Consider the following 16,834-nt stretch of genomic DNA (forward strand, 5'->3'; position numbering starts at 1 on the left):
CAATTCAACTGAGCGATGTTGGACCGTACCATTCCTCCAGGGACTATAGGGGCGAGGGGGCTGGGATTGCTTAGTTCACTTTATAAAACAAATTAGTTTGGCAAATATATTTCTAATAAAGAAGTATTACTACCACGCATTGCATAAATTTGAGATAAAAGTATTCTTTATATTAAGTGTTTACAGCAATTACAACAGATCAACAATGAATCAATGTTGACCCTGATAAGAGGAGCTTAATTTAGTCAAAATGTGAAATGTTTAACACACAATATGTGAAAGGCAGTAAATCAGTTATACACTCTGCATTATGAAACAAAAGCTGAATGACAGCCACCGAGCCTGAATGGGCAAAACTGAATACGGCCTGGTGTTACCTTGGCAACGGGGTCCCAAGGACAGCTCTGGGCGTGTCCGTAACAGATGCACATCCCACCCACTGAAATGTCCTTGATTGAATAGTAGTACTGCACAAGGAAACACAAACATACAATGCCAATCAAGTTAGAAAGACATGACTTCAACGGAATACAAAGCCAATTAAGTTATAACATTCAAATCAGCTAGGAGAAATGACAAATGACATATCAACTAATATTTCCGACGTTCAGCTGCAAATAGCATTTTTGATAAAACCAACCATAAATATGCTAAATATACATGTTGACAAAGTTATTCAAGGCAACGCTCAAACCACGTATTTTGAATGAATGACCAATTTGGTTAAACACACCACTTAACTTAAACAGAAAACAGAACAGCCAGTGAGTGCTAGCGGCAGTGCTTTAACATGAAAGTGTATTAGTCGTACCCGTCTGGTGACGATGGGGTCCACCTCCTTGGGGTCGCGGTAGCTCAGGGTCATGAGGTCGGCGTTGAGCGTGCGGATTCTCTGCAGACGCAGGCGGATGTAGCGGGCTGAGGTGAAGTCCAGCAGCTCTGGGGTCAGTTGGTCAGCACTGGGCCGCCCGTTGATCAAAGACGTGTGGATCTGAATAGGGGATCGACAAAGACGTGTGGATCTGAATAGGGGATAGACAAAGACGTGTGGGTCTGAATAGGGGATCGACAAAGACGTGTGGGTCTGAATAGGGGATCGACAAAGACGTGTGGGTCTGAATAGGGGATCGACAAAGACGTGTGGGTCTGAATAGGGGATCGACAAAGACGTGTGGGTCTGAATAGGGGATAGACAAAGACGTGTGGATCTGAATAGGGGATCGACAAAGACGTGTGGGTCTGAATAGGGGATAGACAAAGACGTGTGGGTCTGAATAGGGGATCGACAAAGACGTGTGGATCTGAATAGGGGATAGACAAAGACGTGTGGGTCTGAATAGGGGATAGACAAAGACGTGTGGATCTGAATAGGGGATCGACAAAGACGTGTGGATCTGAATAGGGGATAGACAAAGACGGACAATGATGTCAAAGGACCATCATGACCAAATATAGCTTAATACATCAAAGTCACGAGCATGCAGTTTATCATTTTAACTTTACACATTTTCAATCAAAGACTAGTGACAAAAATTAACAACAGATATCGAGTGTATTACTGCCATTTTTTTCCTGATATAACGCACAGACTGACTTGTCAGTCTGACCACAGGCAGCTGGCAGAGATGACATAACACAAGGCTAAACAATGTAAGAGAAGATTGAGGATCTCACTGTGAGCTTTGGGGTGCATCTCAACACTCTGACGTGGCTTCATCTCCTTGTCTCCCTTCCTTGTTAAACTACTTAGATGCACCGTCAGGGGCTGTGGGTAACTACAGAGTATCCTAACCACAGACGTTCATTACGTCTCTGCCTCGGTTAGAGTGACACTAGCCCAGTAGGCTTTCATCGTCTGGAGGATGATGCCACATAGAGTGCACACCCAATTCTCTACCCAATTCAATGAAAGTTCTGTAATGTTGCTCATCCTGGTCTTGTAAATAAAATCAGACCTAGTAAAACAGTGGTTTCAAACACCTGACCCGTGGGCCACCAAAGTGCAGCTCATGAGCCTGATATGGCTGGCGGGCAGAGAGTTTCAGACCACTGTGGTGAAAGTCAAATAAATGGATAGCTACCTCTCCGTGCTCCAGGGGTACGAGCCGCGAGTAGTAAGAGGTACAGATGACCTCGTCGTCTCGTTTGTAGGTGGGGGGTCCGAGGCGGGGGGTGATGTTGTAACGGGTCAGACATTCTGTGTCGCTGATGGCGTAATACTGCCAGGGTGTATAATCCACACCGTCCATTGAACGCTCCAGCACCCAGTTACCAGGACGAGGGGAGTTGGCTGCCTTGATGATGACGTAGGCCACCTGGAAAATCTGTTGCCACACACACAGACAGACACATTTTAATATTTAACTGAATCAACAATGAAATGTGAGTACAAAGGACACACACACACATACACACACACATACACACACACACACACACACACACACACACACACACACAGTTATTCTCCCGCCCATAATATGCCTGAATCTCCATTTTGTTGTGCATGACTGAAATCTCAAGCTGTGCACCTTACATACATACAAGGCTTCATTTATAAGAACACAAAGAAGTCTTTGACAGACAAGGCACAAAGAGAGCAGCAGGTAATAACCGTAATAACGGTGTCCTGAAACATTTAACCACTCTGGGGTTAAGGGCACCACAAACTCTCTGCAACCATCGTTCATGTGGAGTGGTCAAAATGTTAATTGCCAGTTTGATTGAATTACAGTCTTAGAGCATCTAGGCTATAACCTTTCAGCATATGACCCCTTATAACCCCTCATACAGTCACATGATCTCTAATGGCTAGTTAGAGCAAAGATGGTGGATAAATGAAGATAGTTTACTCAGGCCGTTTACTTAAGGGGGTAGCTCTCCTATAGACACCAATGTGATCGAAGGTCTGCTTACTGTAGTTCATTGATTTCCATTGAAACAGAAAAAATTAGGGAGTGGGATGTCTTGCTTCCTCTTCCGTCTCTGGTAAGTATGTAGTCTGTAGCTCAGTAATCAGTAAACTCTCCCCTGAACCCCACTGTAATCAAGTTAGGTTTCTTCAGAAATAAATCATTCTAAATAACAAACTGAGAATGTCTCACCCCATGTTCAAGAACTGCCTTTTTCTCGCTCACTCCAGGTTAAATGAAAACGAAATATCTCCAAAATATCACCACTTTTTAAACAAAGCGATTATTATTATTATTAATTAATTTAAAATGATATAAAAGCCCCTTAGATATTAATTTGGAATCCATTAAAATGGAATATTTTCCATTTCAGACTAACAGAAACCCAGAGGGATTCTTTTTTCTCGGAATAGAAACGGAATAGAAACGCCATAATATTAATCAAATTTCTTAAAATCAATCCCATTTACTATGTTATTACAAAAAAGGTTTTAAATTCTCTGGTAATGCCAATACGGGAGACTATCAATTGCTTCTCAAAGTTGCCCTCTGGTGGTCTAACTAGCACTAACTTGCATTAACATAAAAAATGGCTGACAAATAGATAACGTACCACAGAATGCTGCAGCAGCCCACAAGATGTGCTGCAGTATGTCTTAACTTTTAAAGGAGGCACCACTGTACCTCCACTCTCACTCACTGTATCCTCAACACTCCACTATGGCCTTTATACAGTCACAGGCAGTGGAGGCTGCTGAGGGGAGGACGATTCATAAAAATGGCTGGAATAGAGTCAATGGAATGGTATCAACCACATGGAAACCACGTGTTTGATACCATTCCATATGCTCCATTCCAGCCATTATTATGAGCCATCCTCCCCTCAGCATCCTCCACTAGTCACAGGCCACTACTAGACCACTACTGCAATGGAGATGCAATTTATTGCCTGAATGGCCTTTCTCATTCTCTCTTTCCCAGTCTTTCTCACACCTCTCTATGACCGTCTCAGTGACACCAATAACAGTCTAGTCTGCCCCACACAAACAGAAGCTGACTTATCCGTTATCGGCTTCTCCTATTGGCTTGTCAACGCTGCTCTTCCCCAGGGAATAAGTGGAAACTAGACACCTGAGACAGGATGTTCACATCAGCGTGACGCCCCCCCCCACCAACCCCTGCTCTGTTAATTAAACCATCCCTTAAGGTTGTCAGCAGCTGTGTGAGGCTGTAAATTTACCCTGCAGCAAGTCGCCGCTGATTTACGGACGATTCATGACTTGTTCGACAGCGAGTGAACGCGAGCGACATGCCTGTTCAATCGTTAGCAGGTATCATTGGCAAAGCCACATTGAGTCTTTCCAGTGGATCTAAATGTCAATCCCTCTCAGCTGGTTGACATCCCTCAGTTACGTCTGATCCTTCAATTACAGTCTAGAATTATTCATCTGCATGGGCCTCTGATAGCTAGACAAGACCCTCAAACATCTTTGGCTAAATTCCTTAGTCAGTATGGGAATGTTTGTTTGTTTCCTTGTCCTTGAAAGACAAGATAGATGGATGGAACAGGGAAAAAGGTTATCAGGTTATCATTCCTGTTCCAGCTGCAGCTTTCTCTCTCTGGGGCTTCAATCTGTAGAATCCTTTTGTTAGGAAGCATCTTTATTCTCATCTAGGAAGCTTGGTCACCAGAGCTTTTCTTTGGTCTCTGTCCCAGTCTACTCCAATGGGCCTTTCCTGCTCTTTGTTTATAGGGGACAAGAGTGGAACGCGAAAGGTATGTGTTCGTGCGTACGTGTGTGTGTGTCAGTGACCTCCCTCAAAGGAGCTTAGTGTTATCGTGGGGCGACGGGGCGGACAAACGCTGTGACCGGGCTGGGTTAGTGATTGAAACGCTGCCTGATCTAGATCCATGTGGACTCCCACACATTCCAGTCCTGCGTGGAGACAGATCTGAACGGTTGTGGACTAGCTGCCTCTGTGCCTCAACTTAACTAATAGCCAATTACTAGAGCACTCAGTTTAGAGAATACACCAGATATCACTTATTTCAAATGTATCATTATTTCAAGCCGCTACTATCTATGTCAGAAGGTCATTGGTATAGAATAGCAGAGCGTGCAGGCATTTGTTGAACTGACCTTAGTGCCACATTTCAGAAATGTTTTGGACGTGGCTAGATACCGTGATGGCTAGAATACAAAGTGTTCTTCATGACTAGACGCTGAGGACAAAGTTGTTCCCACTGTATCTCTTAACCGTTCGTTAGCAACTAAATCCTATTCCTCCCAGTAGGAGCCCAATCTGTGTGTAATGGCATGTCTCGGCTAAGCTGCCTGGTCACAGTAACTGGCTGGCGGATTTGATGTGAGCTAGCCAGACCTGGCTGCCAGTAGCCAAGGGAAACAAGCCGTGGTTTGTTTTTGCTGTGTCACCGCAGTAATTAGCTGCCATTTTGGATCAGGTGGGGGGGGGGGGGGGGGGGGGGGGGGTTGGCGGGTGTTGTCTCAAAGGATAAGTGAAAATGTCTGACTAGTGTGTTTGATGACTGAATCGTGTCAAAGGGTACACTGTGACCTAGGAGACAAAATGAAAACACATACACTTACTAACACCTTTCCATTTGGACTAACATTATAACTAATTAATAGAGCTGTGCTTCCCGACGGGTAGCTGGACTCGCCTCTGTGCAGGGAAGATAACAAGGCGACAGTCAGGGGGACCCAGTCAGTGGGAACGAGGGGAACCAGGCTTCAGGGAAGAGACAGGGGGATTACCCATCAGCCCCTAAGCCAACAAAAGTGCCCAGTTCTCACCAGTTTATCTTCTCCCTGGGCCGGGGCTGTGTCTGTGGGGCTCAAAGAGCGGAGTAAAATCCTGTTCTCTGAGCCCCACAGCTAAGAAGGCTGGACCAAAACAAGGCCCCTGAAGAAAGACGGCCGCCACAGACGTTGAGCTGAGCTTTGTCCTTCTTTCTACTAATCACCTACAAATAAATACCTTGTCCTAACCTCTGGCCTGTTACAATACAGACCAAACTGTCTGTGTGTGATAATAAGTTAGACCCACAGTAAGACCCACAGTTAGATCCACAGTTAGATCCACAGTTAGACCCACAGTTAGACCCACAGTAAGACCCACAGTAAGACAGACATTTGATTTGATTTTATGTGATATTGTCAGGTGAATTATTTAAGTATTGTGTAAAGTTTTCCTTTCGCTCCCCTCCTTGTGATGTGTCTCTGACACGGAAAAGCAGTACATTCTCAGGCCTTGTCATGACCAATACCAAACTTTGACGGTTTAAGCATTTAAGATATGCTGTGGTGGCAATAAAGTAGGAATCCAGACAATTAGAGTTTGATCACATAAAAGAGGCTGGCATTTGACAACAGGCCTTTTTGTCTGGAGGGGAGAGATGAGTAAGTCCTTTGTGTTGGTGGGAGATGGGGGAAGGGCGATGGGGGCCAGAGAGCCCTAGACAGGACAGGACTTGCACTCAGAGAGGCTAGGACAGGACAGTGTGTCTATCTGCCAGTATGATGCCAGTGTAGTTAAGGAGCCACAGGCACCAAGGCTCTTTCACCATAACAGTTACTGTAAGTTATGAAGCACATCACAGAGTGGTTTCAAGGTTGGGGTCAAGTGCATATTGGAATATTTTTTTAAATATTCAATACTTTTTCCCCGCCAATTCAGAATTTGTTCAATTAAACAATTGAATGTGAATTTGAACTGAATTGACCTATCACCAATCACAACCCATCACATACTACCTTCCCACTTCCCACAGTCTACATGAAGTGTGGTCTTGAAAAGTCACGTAACATGTTGACATCGGGAAGGACCTTGGAGGACGTATCTTGTCAGAGGGTGGTTATGATGGTTACGGTGGTGGTGACAGTATTGTCGCTGTGTAAGGGAACAGTGTAGGCCAAGTCTCTCGACTGGGTTTGATGAGCCGCCAGGGGGGCCCACCGGAAGAGACCGCCCCAAATGGTGTCCCCTCTGTTTGTTTGGCTGGGGCCTGTTAATTGGATAAAGAGCTTGGTTGGCCCCTCTCTCTCTGTGTGTGTGTGTGTGTGTGTGTGTGTGTGTGTGTGTGTGTGTGTGTGTGTGTGTGTGTGTGTGTGTGTGATTTTCTGGAATGGCATACACAAGCAGATTAGCCCATCTCAATCCTGACACTTTTTCCTGTTGGGTTTAAACTCCTGCTGGATACTGGTCAATACTTTGCCAAGAACCACACTGAGGGTTCTAATTAAGATGGATGCCACTGGCACCAATCCAAAAAACGAATGTCTTCACCAAAGGCATTTCACTTATTCATTTAACATAGAACGCGTAATATAGCTTAAATAATCATATACAGTGCATTCGGAAAGTATTCAGACCCCATGACTTTATCCACATTTTGTTACGTTACAGCCTTACTCTAAAATGGATCAAATTGTTTAAATTGTTTTTTCCCCTTATCAATCTACACATAAAGCAAAGCAAAAACATTTACATGAACTTTTATGAAAATGTCACATTTACATCAGTATTCAGACCCTTTACTTTGTTGAAGCACCTTTGGCAGCGATTACAACCTCGAGACTTCTGTGGTATGACGCTATAAGCTTGGCACACCTGTATTTAGGGAGTTTCTCACATTCTTCTCTGCAGATCCTCTCAAGCTCTGTCAGGTTGTATGGGGAGCGTCGCTGCACAACTATTTTCAGGTCTCTCCAGAGATGTTTGACCGGTTCAATTCCGGGCTCTTGCTGGGCAACTCAAGAACATTCAGAGACTTGTCCCAAACTTGTCTTTCCTGTGTCCTTAGGGTCGGTGTCATGTTTAACCATGGAAAGAGGTCTTGGAATACAGTTGAAGTCGGACGCTTACATACATTTAGGTTGGAGTCATTAAAACTTGTTTTTCAACCACTCCAATCATTTCTTGTTAACAAACTATAGTTTTGGCAAGTCGGTTAGGACATCTACTTTGTGCATGACACAAGTCATTTTTCCAACAATTGTTTACAGACAGATTATTTCACTTATGATTCACTGTATCACAATTCCAGTGGGTCAGAAGTTTACATACACTAAGTTGACTGTGCCTTTAAACAGCTTAGAAAATTGCAGAAAATTATGTCATGGCTTTAGAAGCTTCTGATAGGCTAATTGACATAATTTGAGTCAATTGGAGGTGTACCTGTGGATGTATTTCAAGGCCTACCTTCAAACTCAGTGGCTCTTTGCTTGACATCGTGGGAAAATCAAAAGAAATCAGCCAAGACCTCCACAAGTAGACCTCCCCAAGTCTGGTTCGTCCTTGGGAGCAATTTCCAAACGCCTGAAGGTACAGTGAGGGGAAAAAAGTATTTGATCCCCTGCTGATTTTGTACGTTTGCCCACTGACAAAGAAATTATCAGTCTATAATTTTAATGGTAGGTTTATTTGAACAGTGAGAGACAGATCCTCCCGTGTAGTTCTGGGCTGATTCCTCACCGTTCTCATGATCATTGCAACTCCACGAGGTGAGATCTTGCATGGAGCCCCAGGCCGAGGGAGATTGACAGTTCTTTTATTTCTTCCATTTGCGAATAATCGCACCAACTGTTGTCACCTTCTCACCAAGCTGCTTGGTGATGGTCTTGTAGCCCATTCCAGCCTTGTGTAGGTCTACAATCTTGTCCCTGACATCCTTGGAGAGCTCTTTGGTCTTGGCCATGGTGGAGAGTTTGGAATCTGATTGATTGCTTCTGTGGACAGGCGTCTTTTATACAGGTAACAAGCTGAGATTTGGAGCACTCCCTTTAAGAGTGTGCTCCTAATCTCAGCTCGTTACCTGTATAAAAGACACCTGGGAGCCAGAAATCTTTCTGATTGAGAGGGGGTCAAACACTTATTTCCCTCATTAAAATGCAAATCAATTTATAACATTTTTGACATGCGTTTTTCTGGATTTTTTTGTTGTTATTCTGTCTCTCACTGTTCAAATAAACCTAACATTAAAATTATAGACTGATCATTTCTTTGTCAGTGGGGAAACGTACAAAATCAGCAGGGGATCAAATACTTTTTCCCCTCACTGTACTATGTTCATCTGTACAAACAATAGTACGCAAGTATAAACACCATGGGACCACCCAGCTGTCATACTGCTCAGGAAGGAGACGCGTTCTGTCTCCTAGAGATGAATGTACTTTGGTGTGAAAAGTGCAAATAAATCCCAGAACAACAGCAAAGTACCTTGTGAAGATGCTGGAGGAAACAGGTACAAAAGTATCTATATCCACAGTAAAACGAGTCCTATATCGACATAACCTGAAAGGCCGCTCAGCAAGGAAGAAGCCACTGCTCCAAAACAGCCATTAAAAAGCCAGACTACGGTTTGCAACTGTACATGGGGACAAAGATTGTACTTTTTGGAGAAATGTCCTCTGGTCTGATGAAACAAAAATAGAACTGTTTGGCCATAATGACCATCATTATGTTTGGAGGAACTGCAGGAGGAACTGGTGCACTTCACAAAATAGATGGCATCATGAGGTAGGAAAATTATGTGGATATATTGAAGCAATATCTCAAGACATCAGTTAGGAAGTTAAAGCTTGGTCGCAAATGGGTCTTCCGAATGGACAATGACCCCAAGCATACTTCCAAAGTTGTGGCAAAATGGCTTAAGGACAACAAAGTCAAGGTATTGGAGTGGCCATCACAAAGCCCTGACCTCAATCCCATAGAAAATCTGTGGGCAGAACTGAAAAAGTGTGTGCGAGCAAGAAGGCCTACAAACATGACTCAGTTACACCGGCTCTGTCTGGAGGAATGGGCCAAAATTCACCCAACTTATTGTGGGAAGCTTGTGGAAGGCTACCCGAAACGTTTGACCCAAGTTAAACAATTTAAAGGCAATGCTACCAAATAATCATTGAGTTTATGTAAACTTCTGACCCACTGGGAATGTGATGAAAGAAATAAAAGCTGAAATAAATCATTCTCTCTACTATTATTCTGACGTTTCACATTCCTAAAATAAAGTGGTGATCTAACTGATCTAAGACAGGGAATTTTTACGAGGATTAAATGTCAGGAATTGTGAAAAACTGAGTTTAAATGTAGTTGGCTAAGGTGTATATAAACTTCCGACTTCAACTGTATGTCTGAATATAAACAGTGCAGCTATTCCCTCCGCAAGGCAATCAAACAAGCGAAATGCCAGTAAAGGGACAAGGTGGACAGCTCAGACATGAGACGTATGTGGCATGAAATCAAGAAATCACGGACTACAAAAAGAAATCAAGCCACGTCACGGACACCGACGTCACTAAACACCTTCTTTGCCCACTTTGAGGATAATACAGTGCCACGGTTGCGGCCCGCTAAAAAGGACTGCGCCTCCTTCTCTGTGGCTGACGTGAGTAAAACATTTAAACATGTTAACCCTGGCAAGGCTGCTGGCCCAGACGGCATCCCTAGCCGCGTCCCCAAAGCATGCGCAGACCAGCTGGCTGGTGTGTTTACGGACATAGTCAATCACTCCCCCCAGTCTGTTGTTCCCACATACTTCAAGATGGCTACCATTGTTCCTGTACCCAAGAAGGCAAAGACAACTGAACTAAATGACTACGGCCCCAAAGCACTCACTTCTGTCATCATGAAGTGCATTGAGAGACTAGGCAAGGATCATTTCACCGCCACCTTACCGGCCACCCTAGACCCACTTCAGTTTGCATACAGCCCCAACAGGTCCACAGACGATGCAATCGCCATCACAAAAAGATCATCAAGGACAACAACCACCCGAGCCACTGCCTGTTCACCCTGCTATCATCCAGAAGGCGAGGTCATTACAGGTGCATCAAAGCTGGGACCAAGAGACTGAAAAACAGCTTCTATCTCAAGGCCATCAGACTGCTAAACAGAAATCACTAACTCAGAGAGGCTGCTGCCTACATTGAGACCCAATCACTGGCTACTTTAATAAATGGATTACTAGTCATTTTATGCAATGCCACTCTAATTAATGCAACTTTAATAATGTTTACATATCTTACATTACTCATATCACATGTATATACTGTATTTTATGCCATCTATTGCACCTTGCCTATGCCGCTCGGCCATCGCTCATCCATATACTTACATGTACATATTCTCATTCACCCTTTAAGATTTGTGTGTATTTGGTAATTGTTGCGGAATTGTTAGATTACTTGTTAGATATTACTGCACTGTCAGAACTAGATGCACAAGCATTTCGCTACACTCACATTAACATCTGCTAACCATGTGTATGTGACAAATAACATTTGATTTGATTAGAACCTTTGGCCCAGTCTGAAGTCCTGAGCGCTCTGGGGCAGGTTTTCATCTAGGATCTTTCTGTACTTTTCTCTGTTCATCTTTCCCTTGATCCTGACTAGTCCCTGCTGCTGAAAAACCTACCCACAGCATGATGCTGCCACCACCACGCTCCAGACATGACACTTGGCATTCAGGCCAAAGAGTTCAATCTTGGTTTCATTAGACCAGAGAATCTTGTTTCTCATGGTCTGAGAGTCCTTTAGGTGCCAACTCCAAGCGGAGCCTTTTACTGAGGAGTGGCTTCCGTCTGGCCACTCTATTATAAAGGCCTGATTGGTGGAGTGCTGCAGAGATGGTTGTCCTTCTGGAAGGTTCTCCCATCTCCACAGAGGAACTCTGAGTCTTGGTGGTTCCAAACTTCTTCCATTTAAGAATGATGGAGGCCACTATGTTCTTGGGGACTTCCAATAATGCAGAAATGTTTTGGTACCCTTCCCCAGATCTGTGCCTCGACACCATCCTGTCTCGGAGCTCTACGGAGAATTCCTTCGACCTTGGTGTTTGCTCTGACATGCACTGTCAACTGTGGTACCTTATATAGACAGGTGTGTGCCTTTCCAAATCATGTCCAATCAATTGAATTTACCACAGGTGGACTCCAATCAAGTTGTAGAAACATCTCAAGGACGATCAATGGAAACAAGATCCACCTACGCTCATAGCTAAAGGGTCGGAATACTTATGTAAATAAGGTATTTCCATTTTTAATAAATTTGCAAAAATGTCAAAATACCTGTTTTCGCTTTTTCATTATTGGGTATTGTGTGTAGATTGATGAGGATTTTTAAAATGAAATCAATTTTAGAATAAGACTGTAACATAACAAAATGTGCAAAAAGTCAAGGTGTCTTAATAGTTTCCGAATGCACTGTATATACAATGAACAAAAATATAAACTCAACATGCAACCATTTCAACGATTTTACTGAGTTACAGTCAATTGAAGAAATGTAAAACAATTCATTAGGCCCTTTTCTATGGATTTCACATCACTGGGCAGGGGCGCAGCCGTAGGCCCACCCACTTGGGAGTCAGGCCCAGCCAATCAGAATTCGTTTTTTCCACAAAAGGGCTTTATTAAAGACAAAAATACTCTTCAGTTTCATCAGCTATCCGGGTGGCTGGTCTCAGACAATCCCGCATGTGAAGAAGCTGCAAGTGGAGGTCCTGGGCTGGCGTGGTCTGCGGTTGTGAGAACGTGTGGAAGTACTGTCACATTCTCTAAAGGCGGCTTATGGTAGAGTGATGAACATTCAAATCTCTTGCAACAGCTCTGGTGGACATTCCTGCAGTCAGCATGCCAATTGCACTCTCCCTCAAAACTTTAGACATCTGTGGCATTGTGTTGTGTGATATAACTGCCCATTTTAGAGTGGCCTTTTAGTGTCCCCAGCATAAGGAGCACCTGTGTAATGATCATGCTGTTTAATCAGCTTCTTGATATGCCACACCTGTCAGGTAGATGGATTATCTTGCTCACTAACAGAGAAATGCTCACTAACAGGGATGTAAACACATTTCAGAGAAATAAGCTTTATATGCGTATGGAACATTTCTGGGATCTTTTATTATATTTTATTTATGTTCAGTACATTGTGGCTCTGTAAACTAATGTGAAACCCTCTTTCGAACCGTCAGAAATCAAAGCCATCCGTTTTAAATAAAGATATACCCTAGATGCACTATAACGCCAATTTTATATTTCTTAGTGCACCAGTTGCATTCATGTTACTGTTGTGAGAATCAGTGTTCTCCCACGTGAAGACGTTGGTATTGAGATGTAGCAGTCAGTTTGCGACACAAAGTATCTGCGCTCCTTTCCAAGGCCAAGCACCGTATCAATGATGTCAGAGGAGAGGATGCTAGGCTAGCACTAGCTCATGGGAAATCAGAAGTTTTTAGAGACATACGAAGTCAGTCAGACAAACCTCCCATTGAGAAGCTAATCTTTCCATGTAGATGTGTCTCTCTTTGCTCTTGAAACCATTTTAAGTCAACTGCTCTGGTTTTGAGAAGTCTCAGTAATTTTGGCTTGGTTTATTATATTGTTCTTGATATCTGGTATTAATAATGTACATTTATTGACATAACACACTTTGTTTTCTTTTAATCACTTAATAAAAATGTTTGTTTGATCTAGTGTGAGAATATTGCATTATTGGGTTGAGTCACTGACGTGATCTTCCTGTCCGGGTTGGTGCCCCCTTCGGGTTCGTGCCATGGGGGAGATCTTCGTGGGCTATACTCGGCCTTGTCTCAGGGTAGTAGGTTGGTGATTGAAGATATCCCTCTAGTGGTGTGGGGGCTGTGTTTTGGCAAAGTGGGTGTGGTTATATCCTGCCTGTTTGGCCCTGTCCGGGGGTATCGTCGGATGGGGCCACAGTGTCTCCTGACCCCTCCTGTCTCAGCCTCCAGTATTTACACTGCAATAGTTTGTGTATTGGGGGCTAGTGTCAGTCTGTTATATCTGGAGTATTTCTCCTGTCTCATCCGGTGTCCTATGTGAATTTAAGTATGCTCCCTCTAATTCTCTCTCTCTCTTTCTCTCTCTCTCTTCTCTCGGAGGACCTGAGCCCTAGGACCATGCCTCAGGACCATGCCTGATGACTCCCTGTCCACCTGGTTATGCTGCTGCTATGGAACCCTGACCTGACCTCTACAACCACTGTGATTATTATTATCTGACCCTTCAGGTTATCTATGAACGTTTGAACATCTTGGCCATGTTCTGTTATAATCTCCACCCGGCACAGCCAGAAGAGGACTGGCCACCCCTCATAGCCTGGTTCCTTTCTAGGTTTCTTCCTAGGTTCTGGCCTTCTAGAGAGTTTTCCTAGCCACCGTGCTTCTACATCTGCATTGCTTGCTGTCTGGGGTTTTAGGCTGGGTTTCTGTACAGCACTTTGTGACATCGGCTGATGTAAAAAGGGCTTTATAAATAAATGTAATTGATTATTGTTGTATGATCATGTATAATGTAACATCTTGAATAATTTGTCGCATACTGTGTATTCAGCACCTGATACATTTTCATCACTCACTGCTACAACACCTCAGTGTTAAGTCTTGACAACTCTCTTGGGTAGCAACGATAGAACATATACTTATTAAAGTTATCACACAGGTCTTGGAATTAACCCACTGGGAATGTTAATGAAACATCAGTCTGTAATCTCGATTTTTCCCAACCTTTGATTTTCCCGTTTCTGCATGTGTCTTCACACATTTTCCCTTAGCAAAAAGCAGCTAAGTCTAAAGGGAGGATGAAGTGTAATCAAGACTGACAGAGCGTTGAAAGGTAGGCGAGAGGCAGCACACACACACAGTCTTGTACAGCTAACCTTGTGGGGACACACAATTCAGTCCCATTCAAAATCCTATTTTCCCTAACCCCTAACCCTAAACCTTGCCCGTACTCTTACCGTAACCCTAACCTTAACCCTAACACTAGTCCAAAAAGCTTATCTTAACCCTAAACCTAACCCAAGCTCCTAACCATAATCCGAAAACTAACCCTAGCTCCTAACCCTAACTCTAACCCTAAACCTAATTCTAAACCTAACACTAATTCTAACCTTAACCCTAAACCCCCTAGAAAAAGCATTTGACCGTGTGGGACTAACAAAATGTCCCCAGTTGGTCAAATTTGTGTTAGTGTACTATCGTTGTGGGGAATTCTGGTCCCCACAAGAATAGTTACACACACACACACACACACACACACACACACACACACACACACACACACACACACACACACACACACACACACACACACACACACACACTTTGAAGATTGTGTTTTCACATGAAAATAATTACTTGGATGTCTACCTCCAAATGAGTTCCAATTTTGCATTCCTGAGGTCAATATAAATTGCCGGAACTCCCAAGAGGAAGTGGGGAGGGGACATATCTAAGCATGAGAAAGATATTCAGTCTAATCCCTAGTGACATACAGTGCCTTCAGAAAGTATTCACACCCCTTGACTTTTTACACATTTTGTTGTGTTACAGCCTGAATTTAAAATGTATTAAATTGAGATGTGTTTGTCACTGACCTACACACAATACCCCCTAATGTCAAAGTGGAATTATGTATATATGTTGTTTTTTTATGCTGAAATGTCTTTAGTCAATAAGTATTTAACCCATTTGCTATGGCAAGCTTAAATAAGTTCAGGAGTAAAATTATTCTTAACAAGTGACATGATTTTAGGGTTTAACATGATTTTAGGGTTTAACATGATTTTTGAATGACTTCCTCATCTCTGTACCACACATATACAATTATCTGTAAGGTCCCTCAGTCGAGGAGTGAATTTCAAACACAGATTCAACCACAAAGACGAGGGATGTATTCCAATGCCTCACAAAGAAGGGCACCTATTGGTAGATGCGTAAAAAAATAAATAAACAGACATTGAATATCTGTCACGTCCTGACCAGCATAAGGGTCACACAGTGTATACCTGGGGATTAAACTGAACTGCAGTCACACAGTGTATACCTGGGGATTAAACTGAACTGCAGTCACACAGTATATCTCTGGGGATTAGACTGAACTGCAGTCACACAGTATATCTCTGGGGATTAGACTGAACTGCAGTCACACAGTGTATCTCTGGGGATTAGACTGAACTGCAGTCACACAGTATATCTCTGGGGATTAGACTGAACTGCAGTCACACAGTGTATACCTGGGGATTAAACTGAACTGCAGTCACACAGTATATACCTGGGGATTAAACTGAACTGCAGTCACACAGTGTATACCTGGGGATTAAACTGAACTGCAGTCACACAGTATATCTCTGGGGATTAGACTGAACTGCAGTCACACAGTATATCTCTGGGGATTAGACTGAACTACAGTCACACAATATATCTCTGGGGATTAGACTGAACTGCAGTCACACAGTATATCTCTGGGGATTAAACTGAACTGCAGTCACACAGTATATCTCTGGGGATTAGACTGAACTGCAGTCACACAGTATATCTCTGGGGATTAGACTGAACTGCAGTCACACAGTATATCTCTGGGGATTAAACTGAACTGCAGTCACACAGTATATCTCTGGGGATTAGACTGAACTGCAGTCACACAGTGTATACCTGGGGATTAGACTGAACTGCAGTCACACAGTGTATACCTGGGGATTAAACTGAACTGCAGTCACACAGTATATCTCTGGGGATTAGACTGAACTGCAGTCACACAGTGTATCTCTGGGGATTAAACTGAACTGCAGTCACACAGTATATCTCTGGGGATTAGACTGAACTGCAGTCACACAGTATATCTCTGGGGATTAAACTGAACTGCAGTCACACAGTATATCTCTGGGGATTAAACTGAACTGCAGTCACACAGTATATCTCTGGGGATTAAACTGAACTGCAGTCACACAGTATATCTCTGGGGATTAAACTGAACTGCAGTCACACAGTATATCTCTGGGGATTAGACTGAACTGCAGTCACACAGTATATCTCTGGGGATTAAACTGAACTGCAGTCACACAGTATATCTCTGGGGATTAAACTGAACTGCAGTCACA

At 43.4% G+C, this 16,834-nt stretch overlaps 1 protein-coding gene across 2 annotated transcripts in view; it reads right to left on the minus strand.

Moving 5' to 3' along the window:
* Window positions 1-16,834, minus strand: part of LOC115150111 (laminin subunit alpha-1) — a 94,898-nt gene that overhangs the window by 56,577 nt on the left and 21,487 nt on the right. For both annotated transcript variants that reach the window (XM_029693056.1, XM_029693047.1), the window contains exons 4-6: window positions 2,082-2,324; window positions 812-991; window positions 378-467 (exon numbers count right to left, since the gene is read on the minus strand). In XM_029693056.1, coding sequence (XP_029548916.1) covers window positions 378-467; window positions 812-991; window positions 2,082-2,324 — 513 coding nt within the window. The remainder of the gene's footprint in view (window positions 1-377; window positions 468-811; window positions 992-2,081; window positions 2,325-16,834) is intronic.

The sequence above is a fragment of the Salmo trutta genome, chromosome 2 (assembly GCF_901001165.1).
Source record: "Salmo trutta chromosome 2, fSalTru1.1, whole genome shotgun sequence".
In the NCBI taxonomy this organism is placed as follows: domain Eukaryota; kingdom Metazoa; phylum Chordata; class Actinopteri; order Salmoniformes; family Salmonidae; genus Salmo; species Salmo trutta.